This window comes from Callorhinus ursinus, unplaced genomic scaffold (assembly GCF_003265705.2).
Source record: "Callorhinus ursinus isolate GAN/ISIS: 27379988/994484 unplaced genomic scaffold, GSC_fseal_2.0 scaffold98, whole genome shotgun sequence".
NCBI classification, from domain to species: Eukaryota; Metazoa; Chordata; class Mammalia; order Carnivora; family Otariidae; genus Callorhinus; species Callorhinus ursinus.
In genome coordinates this window covers 1,552,242-1,574,186 of record NW_027397160.1, presented here as the reverse complement: position 1 = coordinate 1,574,186, position 21,945 = coordinate 1,552,242, and the positions used below count along the sequence as shown (strand labels likewise).

The window sequence follows — 21,945 nt, the reverse complement described above, 5'->3', positions numbered from 1 at the left end:
AGCAACCTGGCTGCACCAGCGCCCAGCTCCAGGGCACAGCAGAGAGGAGGGGCCTGTGATGAGGTGACCCCGTGCAAGGGCTCGCACAGGACCCCTGGTGAAGAAGGGGGAAAAGACGAGATGTTTGTTTTCCTGGTCCTAAAACACAGCCTGGTCATTTGCGGAAAGAAGTTCTCTAGGAATCAAAGTCACCTTGGTTTCACCATGTTCTACCAGCTCACCCCCAGCCCGTGATTTACTCATTAAAAATATTTATTTTTCAGGGGCGCCTGGGGGGCTCAGTCGGTGAAGAGTCTGCCTTCAACTCCGGTCGTGATCTCATCAGGGTCCTGGGACTGAGCCCCACCTCAGGCTCCCTGCTCAGTGTGGAGTCTGCTGCGCCCTCTGCTTCTGCCCTTCCCCCATTCATGCTCGCTCTCTCAAATAAATAAAATCTTTAAAAACAAATAAATATTTATTTCCTACAATGAAAGCAAAAATTAACCAGTAGGACTACGTCAAACTAAAAAACTTTTATACAGTAAACCATCAACAAATAATACATTCAATAGAGTGAACATCCAAAATATATTTAAAAACTCATACACAGCTCAATATAAAAAAGCAATCCAATGAGCAGAAAACCTGGACATTTTTCCAAAAAATACATACAAATGGCGAAAAGACACCTGAAAAAATGCTCAGCATCACTCGGCATCAGGGAAATGCAAATCAAAACCTCCATGAGATACCACCTCACACCAGTCAGAATGGCTAAAATTAACAAGTCACGAAACGACAGATGTTAGCAGGGATGCGGAGAAAGGGGAACCTCCTACACTGTTGGTGGGAATGCAAGCTGGTGCAACCACTCTGGAAAACAGTATGGAGGTTCCTCAAACAGTTGAAAATAGAGCTACCATACGACCCAGCAATTGCACTACTGGGTATTTACCCCAAAGAAAACTGAAATACAGATTCAAAGGGATACACGCACCCTGATGTTTACTGCAGCATTATGTACAGTAGCCAAACTATGGAAAGAGCCCAGATGTCCATCGACAGATGAATGGATAAAGAAGATGTGGTCTATATATACAATGGGATATTAGTCATTAAACAAGAATGAAATCTTGCCATTTCTGAAAACATGGATGGACCTCGAGGGTATTACACTAAGTGAAAGAAGTCAGACAGAAACAGACCAATATCATGTCATTTCCCTTATATGCGGAATCTAAAAAACCAAACCAAACAAACGAACAAAACAGACTCACAGAAACACAGAACAAACTGGCTGGTGGTCAGAGCGGGGGAGGGCTGGGGGGCAGACAAAACAGACCAAAGGGATGAAGACGTGCCAACGCCCAGTCACTAGGATGCCACCGCAGAAGGGGAGTCAGGAAACCGTGACAACTCTGTGTGGTGACAGACGGGAACTAGACTCACGGTGGCCACAGTTTCGGGATGGATGCAAGTGTCGAATCACCACGTTGTACACCTGAAACCAGTACCGTATTGTGTGTCAGTTAATCTTCAATAAAATAATCTATTTCCTGATTTCCTCGTTAACTTTCACAGAAAGGATGAAAGTGTTGTAATGGTGGCTGGGCTTTAGTCCCCCAGGCACAATAAGATGCCTTCAACAAGGGGCCTCCAAACGCTTCCGTCAAGTCCCAGAGAAGCAGAAAGGACTGTGAATGGCGCTAACGGCAGCTTTCAACAAGACTAAAACGTGGAGCCATTATAACTTCTCACATCAAGGAATGCAAGTCCTGGGTCTGCTTGGTGGTTGGACCCTACTTTCCACGTACAGAGGTTCCTTTACCTTACCTACCAACAGAGCTTCAAAACAGACAAAGCAAAGCTGGACGGGGCGTGAAGACAAATTCGCTATTCTACTTAGAGATGTCAACATCCCCCCTCACGGTGACCGAGGACAAGGAGGAAGCAGCTCAAGGCTACAGGAGATCTGAACGACCTTTGTGGGACCCTCCACCAACACCAGGAACACCAAGTCCATTACTAAAAACCTTTCCCAAAAGACCCAGGTGGTTTCACTGGTGAATTTTAATAAATATTTAAGGAAGAAATAAATACTAGCTCTAGGAAACCTCTTCCAGAAATTAAGAAGAGGAAGGAACATGTCCCAACTCATTTTATGAGGCCAAAACTAGACAATACAAAAAAACCCTCCAGATTAACATCCTTCATGAACCCAGAGGCAAAAATGCTCAACAAAATACGGGCAAATTCAATCCAACAATACGTAAAAATGGTAAGACATCATGACTACCCGGGGCTTTCCCTGGCACACAACAGAGTCCACAACCCAAAATCAACCTAATACACCATGTCAGCTGAGTAAACAAGAAAAAAACGCATCACCTTATCAACAGGTGAAGAAAAATCATAACAAATTTAAACATCCATTCATGATAGAAAGTCTTCACAAACTAAGACTGGGAAGGGAACCTCAGCCCCAGGGCCTTTGCACGAGCACCTGACAGAGGGAAGCTCTGGCCCTGGGACTGGGAACCTGGCCCGCCCAACCACATCCAGGAAGTCCAGCCTGTGCAAGAAGCAAGGAACGGAAATCACAGGTATTCACGTTGGAAAGAAAAGAAAACCCTATTCACAGATAGTTAACTGTCTCTGTAGAAAATCCCACAGAAGGGCTCATCGTGTTAAAAAGCAAGGTTAGCAAGGGTCACAGCACAAGGTGAACCTGTGAACATGGACGGTGTTTCCACACACGAGCCACGAACAACTGGAGAACAAAAGGTTTGAAAAGTGCCTTTTACAACAGCTCCCTGAAAAATGAAATATTTAGGTATCAACCTAACATGTTTTTAGGATCTGAACGCTGATAGCTACAACACATTTAAGAGACAGAAACACATGAAAGGACATGCAAGTTCCCAGATGGGAAGGTTCGATGCAGCTAAATTCAAACCTAGTTACAGTTACGTAGCCCAAATGTCAATCCTTGCCTGAAACCTTTATGATAGCCTCACTGAAATGGAATCCACATACCATAAAATTTATCCTCTGAAAATGTACAATTCAACGGGTTTTGAATATATTCACAGAATGCAATGACCACCACTCTGTAATTCGTGTTTTCGTCACCCCCAAACCCCCTCCAGCCCCGCCCCTCCCCACCACACCCCCAGCCCCAGGTAACCACTGATTTGTTTTCTGCCACGAGAGTTCTGTGGCTCTGGGCATCCCACGTAAATAGGGTCCTACAAGGAGGGGACAGAGGCTCATCCACACCACAGCACTTGGCCGTCTTTTACTCCTTTACTGCCAAACAAGCCCATTTACGGATATACCATATTTTATTTACCGGTTCATTAATTAAGGGACATTTGGGTTATTTCCACTTTCAGGCTACAATGAGTAACGGTGGCAGGAAAGTTTTATGTGGAACTGTTGGTAAGAATGGCCAGACCATTTTCCAAACCAGTCGGACCCTGTACCTCCTGGTTCCTCCCACATCCCAACCAGCCAACCAGCAAGATTCTAAAATTTATGTTCAAAGACAGAGGAACTAGAATAGCCAGATAATTTGAAGGCAGAACAAAACTGGAGCATCCCCACTCCCTGATACGAAGCTGTGCTCTCACCCATGCCGCCTGGTCAGGAGAAGAGAACGGAGAATCCAGACATACGAGCATTTTGTGGAATGACTTCTGACATCGGCACAAAGACGATCTTCCAACGTGTGCCAGAAAAACGATATCAATGTGCATACGAATAAACCTCGACCTAACCCTCAGACCAAAAAAAAAATTACCTCAAAATGGATCATAGACCTAAATGTAAAAAGTAAAACTACAAAAGTCTTAGCACAATCCACACAAATAAAATGTATTATAATGAGAAAATCCTGTTGTGCAAAAGCTACCATCTCCACAGAGGGGGCTCTGCACAGACCGGGAGATTTTCACATCATGGATCTGACCGCACAGTTGCAGAACTCAAGAGTACCAGAAAACAAACAATGCAATTTAAAAGTGGGCAGGGGCTAGGCGCCTGGGTGGCTCAGATGGTTAAGCGCCTGCCTTCAGCTCAGGTCATGATCCCAGGGTCCTGGGATCGAGTCCCGCATCGGGCTCCCTGCTCCTTGGGAGCCTGCTTCTCCTTCTGCCTCTCTCTCTGATGAATAAATAAATAAAATCCTTAAAAAAAAAAAAGTGGGCAAGGGCTTTAAAGGACACTTCACTGAAGAAGATACAGATGCCACTCGGCACCACGCTAGCAGAAAACGCAGGGCCAGCACCCAGCGAGCTGAAGCAGCGACAGGACTCCCACGTTTTGCTGAAGGGGAAGTGAACGGGTGCAGCTGTTTGACACTCGGTGGGCTCGACATTCATGTCATGGGACCCCCTCCTCCCCAGGTGTTCACCCCAGAGTAACTGCTTAGGAGCGCTAACTGTCATCGTCAAACACTGGAGACAACCCAGAGACTCTGCTGAGGCACGTCCACGCCCGGAACGCTGCTCGGCGATACGACGCCCAGGATGGATCTCAGGTCCTCCGAGAGGTGACACACCGTGGGCTTCGGCCACACATCCAGGAACGGCACACTGCAGAAAGCAGCCAGGCCGGCGAGCACAGCGGCCGTGGGCTCTGTTAATACCAGCCATCACGAGAGTCTACCCACGCGGGAAACCTCAAATGACATCCTACCAACAAGGGGCAGATTTCACTGGACGTAAATTAAAAAATTTAGAAAATTTTTCATGGTAAAAAAAGGTAAAGCAAATCACAAACACAACAATCTCAGTATAAAAGAAAAAAAATTGGGCATTCCAGAAAAAAAGTCTATCAAACTATGCAATCAGGAAAACTATGTCATTTTAATCAGGTCCAAACCAAACAAAGAGATCTCCTGTCCCAAGCAGGCACAGAACATCACCTCATGGCAAGGTCACGTGTGTCGCGTGTGTGCTGGCGTGTGGGGCCAGTGCACACACGCGGCTGGAGTGCTACGCCACTGTGGCGCGCCCGGGAGCTCCACCCACAGCCCAGAGGGAGCCCCGCCCACGGCCCACAGCCCGCACAGAGGCGCGCACGTACACTCCACACGCCGCGCTTCAGCAGGTGCTGCTTCAGGGACTTCTCCAGCTGCGACACGGCCCGGCACAGGTCTGCCTTCTCCTGCGTCACCGTGCGCAGAGCTTTCGTCAGGGAGTCGTTGTCTTTCAGGAGGACGTCCACCAGCTGGGTCTGCAGCTCTGCTGTCATCTTTTTCTTGACAAGGAGAAAACAAAAATAAATGTATACAAATTTGTTTGTTAAAACGTATACACGTGCGGGGCCCGGGTGGCTCGGTCAGTGACGCGTCTGCCTTCAGCTCAGGTCATGATCCCGGGGTCCTGGGATCGAGCCCCACATCGGGCTCCCTGCTCAGGGGGGAGTCTGCCGCTTCCCCTGCTCTCTGACAAATAAATAAAATCTTTGTTAAAAAAAAAAAAAAGATACACCTGTTATTTGTGTTTTTTACTGTTGGTTACTTTCAACAATTATAAATTTTACACACATTTGGAGTTCAGTGGGAGCTTGTGGGGCTGGGAAGAGTTGTCCATCTATGGGACAGAAAATAGGAAGTCATCAACTCACGTTTCCATTCCCCTGCGAGCAAGACCCTGCCCAGCCCTGGCGGCACTAACCAAGCCAGCCCGTTACAGAACACACCCGCTCTGACAGCTCACAGCTCTGTGAGCAGCACTCGCAGGGAACAGAGACACCGCGTGCTCATCCCTGAGGGGCCCAGCACACAAGTCCCTTAAACCAGTTCATCACCTCCATAATCGGAGCTCACATACAGCTGGCTCGGGACACCGACAGAGGCATGGCCTCCTAGGGACAGCACGCCCCACATGGACCTGTCACACTCCTCCGGCGCGCGGTCCCCTCTCCTGCTGCCTACATGCATGTTGCTTTCACACTGAACAGTGTGATTTCACAACTGCCAGGGAACATCTACCAGGAACCTATGTCAGCAACCAGGACTTCTAAACACCTTCAGGTGCGGCTGACAGGGAGCTCAGAATTTGCCAGAAGGCCCTCGGGAGCTCACTTCTGGCTCAGGCTCTCAACCAGGTGTACACAGAGCAGGCTGGGTCAGCAGCAAGCCCCCCCCCCCCTCCCCGCGGCACCTGCCCTGAACACCATGGCCCAGCACCCACTGGAGGGCGCACCGGGCGCTCGGCAAGGCCACGCCCAGGGCAGGCTGTCAGATGGGGGAGATGGCAGGGAAGGGTAAACAAGGAACCACGCAGGGGGCCCCACACCTCACCTGGGAGGAGCTGGGCGTGCTCAGGTCAGACTTGAGCTCCTCTAATGTGCACAGTAAGGAGCTCACTGCTTTCTCATTTGACGATGTCCAATCACTAATTGTCCTGTGAACATAAACAGACACTGAAAAGCTTGTGCAGATCCCAATGGACAGTTCCCCAGGGCCACCAGGAACTCTGTGGGAGAAACAACAAATGGGGTCCAACGCAGCCCCCAGGAGGACGTGCTTATGACTGCTTCCTCCAGCCATGCTCTGCCCACGAGAGGCGGGGGCTCAGAGCCGCTCCACCGACAGTGGGGGCCAGGACGTGATGCAGCCCTCGCGCCGACAGTCTGTGAGGCCCAGAGACGTCAGCTGCTGACCACAGACTCCGGAGGCTCCGAGCGCCGCTCTCCACTGGGGTCTGTGTCAGGTGTGAAGCACTGTCCGGAAGGAAGGTCTGCTCAGAGACACTGCCACCCTACGAACTGAACCAGTTACAGATGGGAGAACGGTACTTGTGGAGCGTCGTGCAGACGGCAAAGGGCGAGTATTAATTTTCCTGTTCACAGAAACCCTCCTGTCGGTCCCTCAACCATGGAGGTGCACCCTGGTTGTGTGAGTAGCAGTCTGGGGGCTGCAGGCAAGGCGGACACTGTGTGGACGTGTTGCGCCACCCAGCCTTGGCGGGCCCAGACAGGACCGGCCTGGCATCTGGCCCAGAACTCTGGGTGGTGAGCAATTGTAAAGGGGCACAAGGAGAAAAGATCTAAAAGAAACTTGGACTTTCCTCTCCTACTGAGAATGCAAAAAAATACAATTCTGTCAACATCTTTCAGGGGAGTGCTGCCCAGAAATTCAGCCAGCACGTGGGAAGAGACCGTCCGCTGCACTACAACAGGGCCTGAAATCAGAGCCACGCCCCAAAGGCCCACGTGTTCCCTAATACACGGGCTCCGATGGTGGGGGGTAGCCAGTCCTGAGGGGCTCACCTGTCCACCATCTGGCTGACGAAGCTGGTCAGGAGCCCAGCTGCACACAGCAGCTGCTGCCGGACCTTCTCCAGGCTGTGCCGTTCCTCCTGCAGCCGCTCAGCCTCTGGGGACTGGCGAGCAGCCGCCTTCGCCTCCAGGGCCTGGACCGTCCGCTGAAGCTGCCGGATCTTGTGCTCATCTCGCTGATGCTGCAACTCCAATTCCCGCTGTTGTCAACGGCAAAACAACAGGAAAGTCCTTCACACGCCTGTTCCAAAAGCAGAGGCCTGAAGCCCAGCCGTCACTATGGGCGGCCCCTGGCCGGCATGGGGTCCTGGGGCGGGGGCTGCGCCGCACACCAGCACCCTCCACCGGGCACAGGGACCCAGGCAGAACCAAGCTCTGCGGCGTCGGTGGTGAAGGCCTATCTTCCATCTCTGAGAACGATCAGGCTTTTACCCGCCTGCACAGGGGAGGCTGGACACTGAAACAGGAGTGTTCACAGGCCCAAGTTCCGGCTTCCAGCCTCGGCACACGTGCACACACATGCCAACACACACCAACACGCAGACACGGACAAGCACAGAGGAACGTGCACGTGTACCAGGTGGAAATGGCCTCACTTGCAAAATGCCCTTTACCACGTGTGCCGGGCATGTGCTGCGCTCCTGGGAGAAATCAGAGGAATGGCTACCAGGTCCCTGCCCAACACGGGGACCTGCGCCCCCACCAGGAAAACAGTGGATCACCCGGCAGAAACCTCTCTGGGCAGCCACTTAGAACAGTTTCCACAGCTGAGGAGGCCTCAGGAAGGGCAGGAAGAGTCGCTGTGTCCGGGAGAAACTGGGACACCGGGAACCCAGCCTGGGCCTCTCGCCGTGCTGCCCCACACAGCACATCATCTCGATCAACGCTCCAGCCTCGTGAGGACGCAGGGATCGTTACTTAGCTATTTTCCAGGTTAGGGAAGCGAGATGCCGAGGGACCTACAGGTTTATTTTGTGTAGAGAAGACGAAACTGACCCTGAAGCAACTATCTTGGGAGGCCACTGTGCTCAGAAAAAGAGTCCATAATCCAAAACAAATTAACCGTCTACAGTGACCATAACACCAAAACGGCTGCATCAGTTACTTAAAACTCCATTCCAAGATGCATCATGAAGAACAACTATTGAAACTTGGAAAACATTTTCTTTGCATTTTTTAAGCAATCACGTTACCACTTATTTTTTTTTAAAAAAATGAAAGTTAAAGGGTTCGGCTGAAAACTTCGGAGATGGTTTGGGGAAGTCCTTAAGAAGCACATGAAGGCTACAGACACTCTTCCCCGGGAGAAAAGACACACACACACACACACACACACACACACACGTACAAAAACCTGAACACATTCAGGGATTCCGCGTCAGCAAGGCGCACCCTGGGGCCTGACTCTACTCGCCTCCTTCACAAAACAGCACAGGGTCCCTCCAGGCCACGCACCACCCACTCCCTGCAACACCTCCAAACTACTCCGTGCGCAGAACAACATGACGATGATGCGAAGCCCGTGTACCACAGCACAACACACACACACACGGGCCTTGAAAACACCAGGAAAAGGAGGCAGACAGGAGAGGCCACGCACCGCCGGATTCCTTCAGAGGAAATGTCCACAACAGACCAATCCACAGACAGAAGGGAGACTCGTGGTGGCCAGGGCTGAGCGCTAACAGTGTGGGTTCCATGTGGGGCGCTGAACATGTTGTAACGTGGATGGTGCTGATGGGCGCACGACCCTGAAGGTACTGAAAACCACTGACGTGTGCAACTGAAGTTGGTGAACTCAGGTATGTGACTGCATCTCAGCAAAGCTGTCAAGCACACTGAACACACCCCTGACATGAACCTCCAAAAGACTAATTAATTTCATAGCATTTTGGGAGCCGACTTATCTTTGTAACACTTAGAAATCTAGAGTTTTGTTTTTAGAAACACATATTCATTTCTCAAATATTTCATGGCAGGCTAACCACTGAAAAGTCCAGGCTACTGGTTTTCCTTGTGTGTTTTTAAAAACTTATTTGGATTTTCACAACTTTTAAAAAATTGTGCTTAAAAATATTTTTTAAAAAAATATTTAAAAGGCATTTTTAAAGAGGGCAACACAAATGTCAATCCATATGAAGACACAAGATTTAATTTTCCCAGAAACAAAGGCTTCTGACTGACATAAAATGTATCTGAAAGCAACATTTTATCCAAAAATATAGAAAAGGAACACTTCCCAACTTGTGAGGCAAAAATCATCCAAGTATCAAAATCAAAGACACCACAACTTGAAAAATACAGACCAGTATCCCTTACGAATACAGATGCAAAACCCAAATGCAAAACCCTAGCAAACCAAATACAGGAGTATATAGAAAACATCATCACCAAAGTCAAGTGGGATTCAGCCAAGAACGCAAGGGTAGATCCACAAATGGAACCCGATCAATGGGAAACTCGGCATCAACAGAATAAAGGGCAAAAACACCGATTCCAAGACACCAAAAATGCAAATCCAAACTGTCTCATGATCGAAAATACAGCATACAAAGGCTGAGTGAACGAGAAGGGAGAGACTCCCGAGGTGGGCAGGGCAGCAAGTAAAAGTCACCTGGACGGGGACGGAAGAAGAAAGCCTACGTCTACGTGCCGGTGACATGACCTCAACACGGAAAACCACAAATACGTTAAAAAACTGGGAATAACAAACAAGTCTAAGGTTGTAAGATGCAAGATCAATAGCAGAACCAACCGTATTGGGGTACACCAGCCGGGGATGATCTGAAAATGAAATTAAGAAACCAATTCCATTTACAACAGAATCAGAACATCATAAAATACCTGAGGATAATTTAACAGTGCCACATTTATCATCTGAAAGCAGCAAAACGCTGTTGAAAGAGATCGAAGACCTAAATATGTGGAAAGACTTCCAATTTCAGGATCTGCAAAGGTAACACCGTCAAGGCGACAACCCCCCAAAGCCATCTGCGGAGTCAACGCGATCCCCCAGAATCCCAAGGGCCCCGAATATCCAAGACAATCCTGAGGAAGACCAAGGTGGGAGACGCGGAAACCTGCCACGAAGCCGTGGGGAGCGGAGGGCGGCGGAGGGCAGACACAGACCAGCGGGACGAAGGAGAGGAACAGGGTCACGGCCCCGGGGTGCTCTCAGCCCCACGGCTGTGGCTGCTGGGTGGTGACGTGGCCGGCGCGCTCTCACCAGTTTCTCCTTGTCTCCCGTCGGCCACATCTCCACGTCGGCCTGGCCCGGCCCCGTCTCCGCTCTCCTCCTCACGTCCTCACGTCCTTCCCGTGCGGCCAGCCTCGCAGAACTCTCCCCCTCTCTCCGCAGACCATGCCGCGGCTCCCGTGCCTGGGGGCGCTCCACGGCGGGGGTCTGTGCGGCCCTTACCTCCTTCTCCCTCTCAAGCTCCGCACGGCGCTTCTGCACGTCCACCTGCTCCAGCCTGGCCTGCAGCTCCACCGCGCGGGACTTCTCGTCCTTCAGCCTCCTCAGCACAGCGTGGTGTGCCGGCGTGTCCCGTGCAAGGCGGCTCAGCTGCTCCGTCAGGAGCCGCTCGTGCTGTAGAGCCGCGGCCAGCTCCAGCGACCGGCCCTTCTCGGCCTCTAGGCTCCGCCGCAGCTCGGACAGCTGGCCCCGCTCCTGCGCCAGGAGCGCCTCACAGCGCGAGGCCTCGATCTGCAGCTCCTTCTGAAGGTTGTCCTTCGCTGTCTGCTCGTGTTTCAACGCGACGCACAGTCGATTACTCTGAGCACACTGCTTCTCCAAGGACGCTCTCAACTCCTGTGTTGGGGACAAGCCGTCAAGAGAATTATGGAAACAGCTTGCCTGCCCGACGCCCGTTCCCACCCCAGCAGCACACCCCCTTGGTTCTACGGCACCGACCGGCGCACCCCCTTGTTCTACGGCACCGACCGGCGCACCCCCTTGTTCTACCGACCGTTCCGCCCTCACCTCACCGTCCCCTTCACGGGTGGAGCACGTTTTGGAAGCGGTGCTCCGTAAACACACTCCCACGCCCTGGGTTCACTCTCCCTCCCCAACAAGCAGGACACCCTGGACACTCAGCATCCTGCCTGGCGGAGCCGCGGGCTCCATGTGCGTGAACGACAGCTTCGCGCCGCCTGCGAAGGGAGCACAGATCACCTGCCGGACCTGCGGCCCTCCGAGCTGCCCAACGGCACGTCAGTTCACGCACACAAGCACCTCTGGACACAGAAGCCGGGTCACTGCCATCTGTGCTCCGTGCGGCTCGTCAGTGAGGAGGCTGCGTCCGCCTCGAGGAGCCCCGCGCCCTGAGACGCTGGGGGGTATGAGCACCGTCTGCCACGACGGAGATGCGGCTGCACCAGACCCAGGCCCGCTTCACCCGGCACGTGCCCGTGGGGAGGGGGGGAGGGGCCCCACGCACAGCTGCCCGCCGGCCCCGCTGCCCAGGCACCTCCAGGGTCTTGGAGCTCTGGCCCTCCTTCTGCAGGTGCTGCAGATGCTCCTCCTGCAGCCGGCTCTGCAGGGCGCGCTCCTTCCCACGCTCGCACTCCAGCTCCTGCAGGGCCGCCTTCAGGTTGCTCTCCTTACTGTCCAGCACAGACCTGTGTGGGGAGACAGGCCCACGCGGGTCACAGGCACTTGCCCGGGGCACACCCAGCGCCCGTCACAGTATGTGCAAAGACCACAGCCTGCAAGGGCCGCTCTTCCACGTCCACACCAAGAGAGGTGTGGGGACAACTGCGTGACTTCTGCGCGTTACTCGACAAAGTCCACGGCCAGGTGGGTGAGGGCCCCTACCTCAGCTGGAGGACCTCCTTTTGCGCCTCACTGAGGGAGGCCAGCAGCCTCTCATTGTCCTGTTTACACTCGTGGAGCTCAGATCTCAAGTCTCTGACGACGGTCTGCTCCACCACCAAGAGCTTCCGAACGCTGCTGGCCGCCTCTTGCTCTTCATTCAGGGTTTTCTGTACATCGCTTGCTATACGTTTCTCCTGCTCGACCTTATATGCCAGTAACTCCACTGAGAAATACATTACAGAAAACAAGACAGCATTTCCCTTGAATCCAGGTGAGCTGTACCTGGGACGTCACAAATTAAAAACAAACCAGTGTGGGGACGGGGAGGTATTCACTCTTGGGGAAAATGACATTTCCAGGCCTACAGCCGGGATGCTGGCCTCCCCCCAACACCCTCCAGGCCTCGGGGCACCCAGAGATGCATGGGCAGAGTGGCCGCGCAGGCCAGAGGACACGACATGGTTCCCCAGGGCCAGCTGCTCAGTCCTGGGGTCTGCCTGGAGGCAGAAGGGCAGGCTGGGCAATGATGGACCATCCCTGCAGTCATCCTGAATCACGGCTTCCCCCACAACTCCTACACTGCATGGTCCCAACAGAGACAGCCCCGACCCCAAGAGCTTCACTGCAGAATTCTCCCAAAACCGAGGGAGGAAATAACCCCGGTTCTCTACAAACTCTGGGACACAGAAGGGAAGAGACGCCTGCCAATCCCCCACAAGGCTGGCACTACTCCAACACCAAAACCAAAGACCGAAAACCATAGACCAGTACCCCTCACGCACGCACATGCGAAATATCAGCAAGCCCAGCCCAGAAATGCTCACAAGGTAATGCAACACGACCCGAATGCAAGGCTGCGCTGCTGGACGGGTCTGGCCCGCCATTTAACACCCAAAACTACGAAGAGAAGGGGCTCTGCGAGCCAATGGGGCGCGGGTTCAAAGACCCCAACCGGCACCATGTGTAAGAATGTGAGATGGAGCGCTGCCCCTACAGCTGGAGGCCTGCCGCAGCACTCCACTCACCACAGCGCTCAAGGGCCTAAGCAGAGCGATTGGTAACAAGAGGCGGCAGACGGGGAAAAAAAAAAAAATGCTTTTTATTCAAAGACATGAGCATCTATTAAAAAAAATCCAGAAGAGCCTAAATTAAATGTAGAAACGTATGACAGGCTGTTCACACCCAGCACAAGCCCCAGAGACTCCCAGGCACGGTCCTGCTGGTGTCCGGCGCTCACACCAATGTAGGCCCTCCACCGCCCGCCAGGACCCTGGGCAAGGCCTCTGCCCCCGCCACGGTCACCTCACCGGCAGATCTATGAACCGAGAACTGCCAGGGCTGATGGTCCCCGTGCCCAGGGACCTGGACAGACCGGACGCTGCTGGGGCCACGGCATCCAGCACTGGGCAGCCCGCAGGGGCGTGGCTCACCCATGCACCCCTCCCCCACAGGGGAACGTGGGCAGGGCACGGACGCAAGGGCGGCACTCACCCTGCCTGCGCAGCTGGTGCTCCTGCCGGCTCCCACGGGCCTCCGCACTGGTCAGTGCCGCGCACAGCTGCTGCAGCTTCTCCTGGTTCTGCAGGTGCGTCATGCGCAGCTGGGCGCGCAGAGCCTGGATCTCGGACAGCAAGCTGCTCCTGTCTGACAGGCGAAGGTGCTCCAAGGACTTCTCCTGCAGATCTCCCCAGAGATGCGGCAGGAGAGGCGGGGAGAGTAGGGTCACAGACATGGCCACTAGTGGGCCTTGCGGTGGAGGAGCACCCCCGAGCACGCCCCAGAGCGTGTCCCAGGGGCGCGGGAGGCCAGGCCTGGCAAGAGTGCCGGCAACTCCAGGCACAAGCAGCCCACCAAATGCAAATCTGTGCCTCCAGCTTTGCGGGCATGAGCTTGGCGACGGAGCCTCGTCCCCGACATGGTAAGAACAGGCTTGCAGGAGGATACCCGTGACAAACACGTGGTATGGAACACAGACCTCACACACCTGTCCCCCAGCTCTAGGCCAGAGTGACCTGCCGTGGGCCCTGGCGCTCTGACCCTCCAACCCTGGGCTCAAGCGCTCATAGCCTGGGTCAGGCCACTTAGCGCTGCTCCGTTTTCAAGGAAAGAACACAGTGAGGTTGACAAGGAGAATAAACGCACAGACGTCTCCACTTGATGGAATCATGATTAAATAGTGTTACGTTTGGACGGAGGCAGGACTTCTTCATGGTCACTGCCACGTTCCAAGGTCAAATTCCCATGAACTGGTTCCGTCACCCCCTCCGCTGCAGGACTCTGGGAAATAAATCAAGGCACATGCTCACCTGCTGCTGCACCACCTTCTCTAGCCGCTCTAGCAGGGAGCTGTGGTCCCCGGGGTCAAAGCCACAGGGCTGGGGCTGCAACTCGGCCCTCAACATCTCCCGCTCTTTTCCAAATGCCTCCTGCACAACCTGTAGAAACTCTCCTCTCCAATCAAGACACATGCCAGGAGGGTCCTAAAACATTGGGACAGGGAGCTCAGTATTCTTACAAATGCATCCTGTAGGCTGAACCAGAAACCACCCAACAGAAGAGCAGACACCAGCGAGCCCACGACCGTCCAGGGCACAAGAAGCCAGCCCTGCTGAGGGAGAAGCCACCAAAGGACAGAGCACTGCCACACCACGAGGCCCAGCATGGGTGCTGCTGGCTGGCCACCTTGTCCCCTGGCAGGCCTAGGCTGGACACTGGGGTATTGCTTCCGTGCACACCCTGTGGCCAGTAGGTCCCCTTGGATGTGGTTCAGCACCTGGCCCTCACCGAGCTGCCCCGGTTCCCTGGTTGCAGAGTGGACACTGGGACCCTGTGGGCTCAGGCCCGGCCCCCACACCCGCCTCCCGTCATCCACCTCCAGCAGAGCTCCACCATGTGTCCTCCCCCCACAGCCTCTGCTGCCCTAATGGGGCCGGGAACATGCTGGCACATGGCTGGTCCCAGCAAACATGGCTGAGAGGGTGGCTGGCCAGGAACATGGCCCCCGTGCCCACCGCTGACCCACCCCTTATTCCCTTTAGCCACTTATGTGGCTAAGCAACCCCCTCCAACTGCTGCTCACCCACACCTTATTCTCTTTCAGGTGGAACGCCCCGTACCTTCTCTCCCTTTTGGGGTACTAGGTTCGGATGTCTCCGCAGGGCCGGCACCGCCTCCAAAAGGCCGGGGCCCTCCCTCGGGAAGTGCTCAAGGGCGGCACTCGGCTCACCCTTGCTCAGGGCGCTGGGCGGCCCGCGGCACTCAGACAAGGCCAATATGTGGTGGCTCTCATCACACACCATCTGCAGCAAAGCCTGCAAGGGGACAAGCATTTCAGAAAGAGGGAAAACCAGCTTGAAGCTACTCATCCATCCAGTCCCCTGCCCATCACCCATGAATGCTCACCAGGGCGGCCTGCACAGCACTCCCATGACCTTTGAACCAAAGACCGAGTTCTGCGGTTCTATAACATTCTGAACTGTCCCTCCCCTACAACCTTCAGAGGCTGCTAGGAAACCAGTTTGAAAGAGAATTTCTGGGTCGGCTACTCCAAGGACGGCCATCCCACCAGTGCCTGCACGGTGGACACCATCCCTAGCACCCCTTCCTTAAGCTTGGGCGGGGCGCAGGGCAGGGCCTCGGGCCAACTTCCGAGGCCAGGTCATCATGAGCCTTGCGATTCCCTGGCCCTCCTGGGACTGCACCTGCCATGCTCCAAGAAGGCTGCAGGGAACCGCACAGGAGGCCTGTGCATCCTTGGGGGTGAGGCGCCTGCACACTCCAGCGCCTACAGTGGGGCCCAGACATGGGGAGCAGAGGGACGGTTGCCCTGACAAGTCCCTGCACGCAGGGTCTGTGAGCACTGGAACAGGTCCTTCACGGCACTGGGACACTGGGACACGCACCCTGGCCACCTGTCTTCTGCCCGAAGACACAGACAGTGGAAGAAAGTGGCTTCCCCAGAACTATCCAAGGGGGCAGGACCGATACAGGGTCCAAAGTAACCATCACGGGCCTCACTCCACACAAAGATTCAATCAAAGGGCATGTTATGTTTCAATCTCTGGGGAAAAAAGACTAATAGATGCCTCAAACAGGAAGTATAAAAGTAGCAACAAAGAGATTGGCTCGGTCAGTTCAGTGTCCGACTCCTGATTTCGGCTCAGTTCATGATCTCAGGGTCCCAGGATCAAGTCCTATGTCGGGCTCCGGGCTCAGTGGGGAGTCTGCTTGAGATTCTCTCTCCTTCTGCCCCTCCCCGCATGAGCATGCACGCACTCTCTCAGATAAATCTTAAAAAAAAAGTTCAACACCCAAAAAACAACCCAGTTAAGAAATGGACAGAAGGCATGAACAGACGCTTTTCTGAAAAAGATATCCAGATGGTCAACAGACACATGAAAAAATGCTCAACATCACTCGGCATCAGGGAAAACCAAATCAAAACCTCAATGAGATACCACCTCACACCAGTCAGAATGGCTAACAAGTCAGGAAACAACAGATGTTGGTGGGGATGCGGAGAAAGGGGAACCCTCCTCCACTGTTGGTGGGAATGCAAGCTGGTGCAGCCACTCTGGAAAACAGTATGGAGGTTCCTCAAACAGTTGAAAATAGAGCTACCCTATGACCCAGCAATTGCACTACTGGTTATTTACCCCAAAGATACAAATGTAGGGATCCGAAGGGGTACGTGCACCCCGATGTTTATAGCAGCAATGTCCACAACAGCCAAACTGTGGAAAGAGCCCAGATGTCCTCGACAGATGAATGGATAAAGAAGATGTGGTTCATATACACAATGCAATGTTACTCAGCCATCAGAAAGGATGAAATCTTACCATTTGCAATGACGTGGATGGAACTAGAGGGTATTATGCTAAGCGAAATAAGTCAATCAGGGAAAGACAATTGTCGTATGATCTCACTGATATGCAGAATATAAGAAACAAAACAGAGGATCATAGGAGAAGGAAGGGAAAAATAAAACAAGATGAAATCAGAGAGGGAGACAAACCATGAGAGACTCTTAATCATAGGAAACAAACTGAGGGTTGCTGGAGGGGAGGGGGCTGGTGGGAGGGGGTAACTGGGTGACGGGCATTAAGGAGGGCACGTGATGTAATGAGCACGTGGGTGTTGTACGTAACTCATGAATCACTGACCTCTACCTCTGAAACTAAGACTAATACTATATGTTAACTAAAATTTAAATTTAAAAGATGATTATTTTATTTTTAATGTATTTTAATGTCTTTTTCACCACCTACAGTGGGAAAGTTGACATGTATAAACACATCATGACTTTTAAAAATAAGTAAGTAAATGTTCGGTAAAATTCCTCTGGGAGGTGGGAGAGTAGCAATGAAGAGGCTTATGACAGAGCACAATTAGCTAACTAGAAGTAGGTTTTGCTAGGATTCTAATGATGTGACCCAGAAAAGTGGAATACTAACAAAAAGTGCTAAAGGCCCAACTACACATTATGTTTATTTTAAAAACACTTCATTTGGGGGCGCCTGGGTGGCTCAGTCATTAAGCGTTTGCCTTCCGCTCAGGTCATGATCCCAGGGTCCTGGGATCGAGTCCCGCATCGGGCTCCCTGCTCCCTCTGCCCCTCCCCCACCCTGCTCATGCGCACGCTCTCTTACAAATAAATAAATCTTGTAGAATCGTTTTATTTCGACGGTGCCATAACCGCGATGTAAGCAGAACGCACCTACAGGGGGCAGAGCATAACCTACAAACTTGTCAAGTCACCAAGCTGTCTGTGCACCTGGAACTAGTAGAACGCTGGTGTCAACGATACTCAAAAAAAAGGTTTCCTTTGGAAATGCCTTCAGTCTCACAACAGTGACACATCATTTACTCACTCAGCCAAGTCTGTGTCAGTGGTTTGACACTGAAAGGGTTTGCTAAACCGGCGAGAGAAAACAGAACTTACGGAAAGTGCCACAGACAGTCTGCCCGGGTGACGGAGGCGCTAACTAACCTCACTGTGGGGTCACTGCACCTTGAACTTACGGTCACGCATCAATTAAAACTAGAACAAAGTTGTTTTAAAAGTCTGCTCCAAGTTAAACCGCCGCGTGCTGACCATGGCTTCCCTCTTCCCTCCTCTGGCGAGGACTTGCCTCCGAGCCCCGAGCACCAAATTCTTCCTGTGTGACTGTGAGTGGGCGACAAGGACTCAGCTCTGTGGCCAGGTGGGCAGTACGAGGGGGTCCTCGGGGAGGCGCCTGCAGGGCCAGCACAGGGGCGGCGGGCAGCTCACACAGCGGGCCAGTCTGTCTGCTCTGTGGCTCGGTCCCCTGCAGGCGCCTGGCGGAGGGCGGCCCAGTGGTGAGCACATGCCACACTCGTCTTAGGAGAGGCCAAAGGTCAATCTCCAGGACCAAACAGAGGGTCGTGCGTTCTGATACCTGAACTCAAGTCAGGAAGACTGACCCCAATTACAGCACCTGCACCTGCAGGCCCACTGTGCGCTGTGTGGCAGCAGGTGCGGGAAGAGCTGGTCCTCCTCTGGGGACCCCAGTGCTCAAGGCTCCCGCAGCCCCACCAGCCCGCCATGCCAGGCCCTCACCTGGGACACCCATCCCCACGCACCCCAGGACAGCAGCCATATCCTTCCGGAAACACTCACACGAAACGCGAGTCCAAGCCCAGCTAGAACCAACGCAGGGGTCTGTGCGGGATGATGCACGCAACCCAACGCCACGCGCCCTCCCGGCAACCACAGCAGCTGCAGATGGAGGCACATGGCCACTGCACACCCTCACCTTCACTTGTTTCGGATGCACTTCTTTCTCCTTCATGGCTTCCACCGTCCATCGGAACCTTCCAGAGGTGGGAGGAGGCACTGGAGGACTAGCAGTGGGAGTTTCAAGTCTTCCCGAATCTTGGTTTAGTATCTTTCCAAACCCCGAGGCATCACCTAAAAACACAGCAAAAAGTCAGGGTCTGAACCACAATCCTCTGGCGGCATTCCTGGGGGAGGGTCCGGGGGGGAGGGGCACCCAGCGAGAGCCAGGGGTGTGGTCAGACCCCGGCTTCCTGGTTGCTGCATGAGGCCCCAAAACACCCAGGAGAGCTACAGCCAGGGCTCCCCTCCCTGAAGACATCAACAAACCACCGAAGAAGACAAAAATAGTTTTACAATTCCGTAAGATGACATAACTACACACATTAAGAAAAAGTATATTTTGCATGTTTGGTATGTGAATACCCATGATTCCAACATAAACCTTATGGGATCTCAGGTCATTTGTAAACAGATGCAAAAGTGGGTTTCCTCATCCCCCAAAGACAGGACACCAGACGCCCGCAGGGCTCACACAGGAAGTGCGTGGGCAGACCAACGTGTGCGGGGCCTGTATCTCCACACCCAAGGAAGGGATGGAGACAGGGCAGGGCCCCCACTGCATGCAGAGAGAGGAGGGGGACAGACGATGCACGGTGCCAACCGCAGGGCCGTGTGCAGGCAGCAGGTCGAGCAGCAAGCATCTGGCCGGGAAAAGGTGAACACACCTGATGGGGGGTGGGTGGAGACAAGCTCTGAGACCAGCCAGGCTGGACTGGAGAGACCTCAAAAGTCTAGGGTTTGAGACACCAGAAACCCCTCACGGGAGGGCCTTAAAAAGGAATTCCAAACCTCTCTGAAGTACGTGGTGCGTCCCTTGCAGCCCACAGCCAATGCCCAGTGGCTTGGAAAACAGAGGGAGGCAGCCAGGGAAAAGCAGGATCAGCCTTTGGGGCTGCTCCACTGACCGGCCCCGAGCGTGGGTGGGAATGGGGGCTCAGAGACCCTGGCACGGCGCCTCCCAGCACAGACCTTCCAGCAAGTTGCCGAGACCACCCTAAGGAGTCTAGGTTCTTAAACTTGCCAAGGAATGCGCAAAAGACAGCATGAAACAGGGACTCAGAGACCGCTGGGGGAGATACAATAAAGGCAGCAAACACAAAAAAACTTCAGAAAAAACATAGTATCTTCAGAGAAATAAGTCTCATTCGTGGAACAAGGAAGTTTCAAGAGAAAGGAACAGAGAATAAGAAGAGCTCTTAGAAGTTAAGACACAGCAGAAATAAAAACCTTCACTTCCAAGCTTAAGAACTAATTTCTTAAAAGGTTCTTTAACAAATAAGAACAAAAGTACAAAGAAATGGAAACAGACAAAGTGAGAAAGTAAGAAAATCAGTCCAGTGATTAACAGGAAGTACAGCAAAGTGAGAGCCAGGGGGCAGTACCCCCAGGAACAGTGAAGACCTATTCAGGATGAAGGACATGCCCAGGAGCATGGCGTCATGTGGCGGCCGCGGTGCTCCGTGACACCAGGCTCTGGGACAGTGGTCAGATGCTCTGGAGTCTGAAGGAATGTGACTTCTCACCTGCGAGTCTGCACCAAGCCCAAACCATCACCAAACATCAGGAAAATGCAGAAGTTCTTAGAAAACCCACCTCACAGGTGCGTTTTCTGCAAATGCTTCTAGAGAACACTACTTAAAATAAGGCCCACAAAGGAGGGACAAGGGGTCTGGCCCAGAAAGCGGAAACCGCGTGTTCAGAAGGTGACATGGACAGCGCACACCCATGCTTGTGGACAGTGTGGGCAGGGCCGTGACGGAGAACGGGAGGGAGGCAATGAGAAAGGGAAACCAGCTGTCTGGGAGAGGACACTCAGTCCCAGAGGTTCTGTGGGCATCTGACAGGTACACTCAAAACACAAACACTCTGTGGTGAGGGGAAAGAACAGGACAGTGGGCCCCCCCAGGAAGACGGGGAAGGGAAGGGTAAGAAACTGGCAGCCAGAACTGCTGTAATTAGCAAATGTGATTTAGCAATAAATTCTGGAACAGAATTCTCAAAATTAAATGTGAGTGTCCTCAGGGAACGGTGGTTTGGAGTGGGGGCAGCTGGAAGGCACCTTGCAGAACAGCTCGATTCTTACACCAGGCACTTACCACATGGAATAACTCAAAACTAAAATTAAAACGTTGCTGGCCCCACTCAGTACAAGCTGAAATGCCAATGGACTTTACCTCACTGTGGTCTAGTTTTCAAAAGCACTGAACTGAGTCAATGAGGACTTTTTTTTAAAAAGTCAAAACATCTCAACAGGTGATTAACTTGTAAAAATCCAACAATTACAGAAGAACAAGGTTAGAAGGTCACGGTTTGGCAACCATTCTAATGATGATCCAGGCAACAATCACTCCTGGAGGCTAATGTGAGTGGGTCTGAGTCTGAGAAACAAGAATCACAGGCATGGTCTCGTAACCCCCTGCCCAACACCAAGCAATCGAAAAGAAAAAATCAGAACAGAACCTGGCACACACCAGTGCCAAGGGGTCCAAGCGAGACACTGCGAGCCCTGTGCCGTGATGCCCTGGGAAGACCATGGCATTGATGCGGGACACCAATGCTAACGACGCTGCTCCAGATACCCAAACGAGATGCAGAACTGCTGGAAAGGTGAGGGGCTCCCTCTCGGGACCCGCACAGCACAGCCTCCCTCCCACACTGCAGTGCCCAGCAGCAAGGGACATCTGAATGCCTCGTACCAGCGCAGTACCCCCTCCCGTGAAGGGTGCCAATGGGACAAGTGGCAAAATCTAAGGAAGGTCTGTAATTGAGAGGCTGCCGTGGGCCACGGCAGGCATCCGGGTGCTGAGTGCAGGGTCTGAAGGTGCACAACCGAGTTTTCCAGAGTAACATGACCTCAGGCCTTCAGGTGCCACTCAGCACAGAGAGGAGATGGAGCCGGGCACAGCCAGGGTGCACCGGCAAACGCCAACCTGGGGGCCGTCCATGCTGTCCTGTTCCCTGAAACCTTAAGAGGTAAAAAAAAAAAAAAAAAAAAAAAAAA

General features: G+C 53.0%; 1 protein-coding gene across 8 annotated transcripts in view; it reads right to left on the bottom strand.

The window, feature by feature from the left end:
- The window catches only part of PCNT (pericentrin), a 127,992-nt gene that overhangs the window by 7,920 nt on the left and 98,127 nt on the right, over positions 1 to 21,945 (bottom strand). For 7 of the 8 annotated variants that reach the window (XR_012376999.1, XM_025863372.2, XM_073888910.1 and 4 more), the window contains 10 exons: positions 18,862 to 19,016; positions 15,202 to 15,396; positions 14,392 to 14,565; positions 13,577 to 13,760; positions 12,086 to 12,308; positions 11,739 to 11,889; positions 10,496 to 11,080; positions 7,261 to 7,469; positions 6,290 to 6,392; positions 5,068 to 5,241 (listed from right to left, as the gene is read on the bottom strand). Coding sequence is in view for 7 of the 8 variants with exons in the window: in XM_025863372.2 (XP_025719157.2) it covers positions 5,068 to 5,241; positions 6,290 to 6,392; positions 7,261 to 7,469; positions 10,496 to 11,080; positions 11,739 to 11,889; positions 12,086 to 12,308; positions 13,577 to 13,760; positions 14,392 to 14,565; positions 15,202 to 15,396; positions 18,862 to 19,016 (2,153 nt within the window). In the remaining variant the exon portion in view is untranslated. The remainder of the gene's footprint in view (positions 1 to 5,067; positions 5,242 to 6,289; positions 6,393 to 7,260; positions 7,470 to 10,495; positions 11,081 to 11,738; positions 11,890 to 12,085; positions 12,309 to 13,576; positions 13,761 to 14,391; positions 14,566 to 15,201; positions 15,397 to 18,861; positions 19,017 to 21,945) is intronic. The other variant, XM_073888913.1, reaches the window with a different exon arrangement.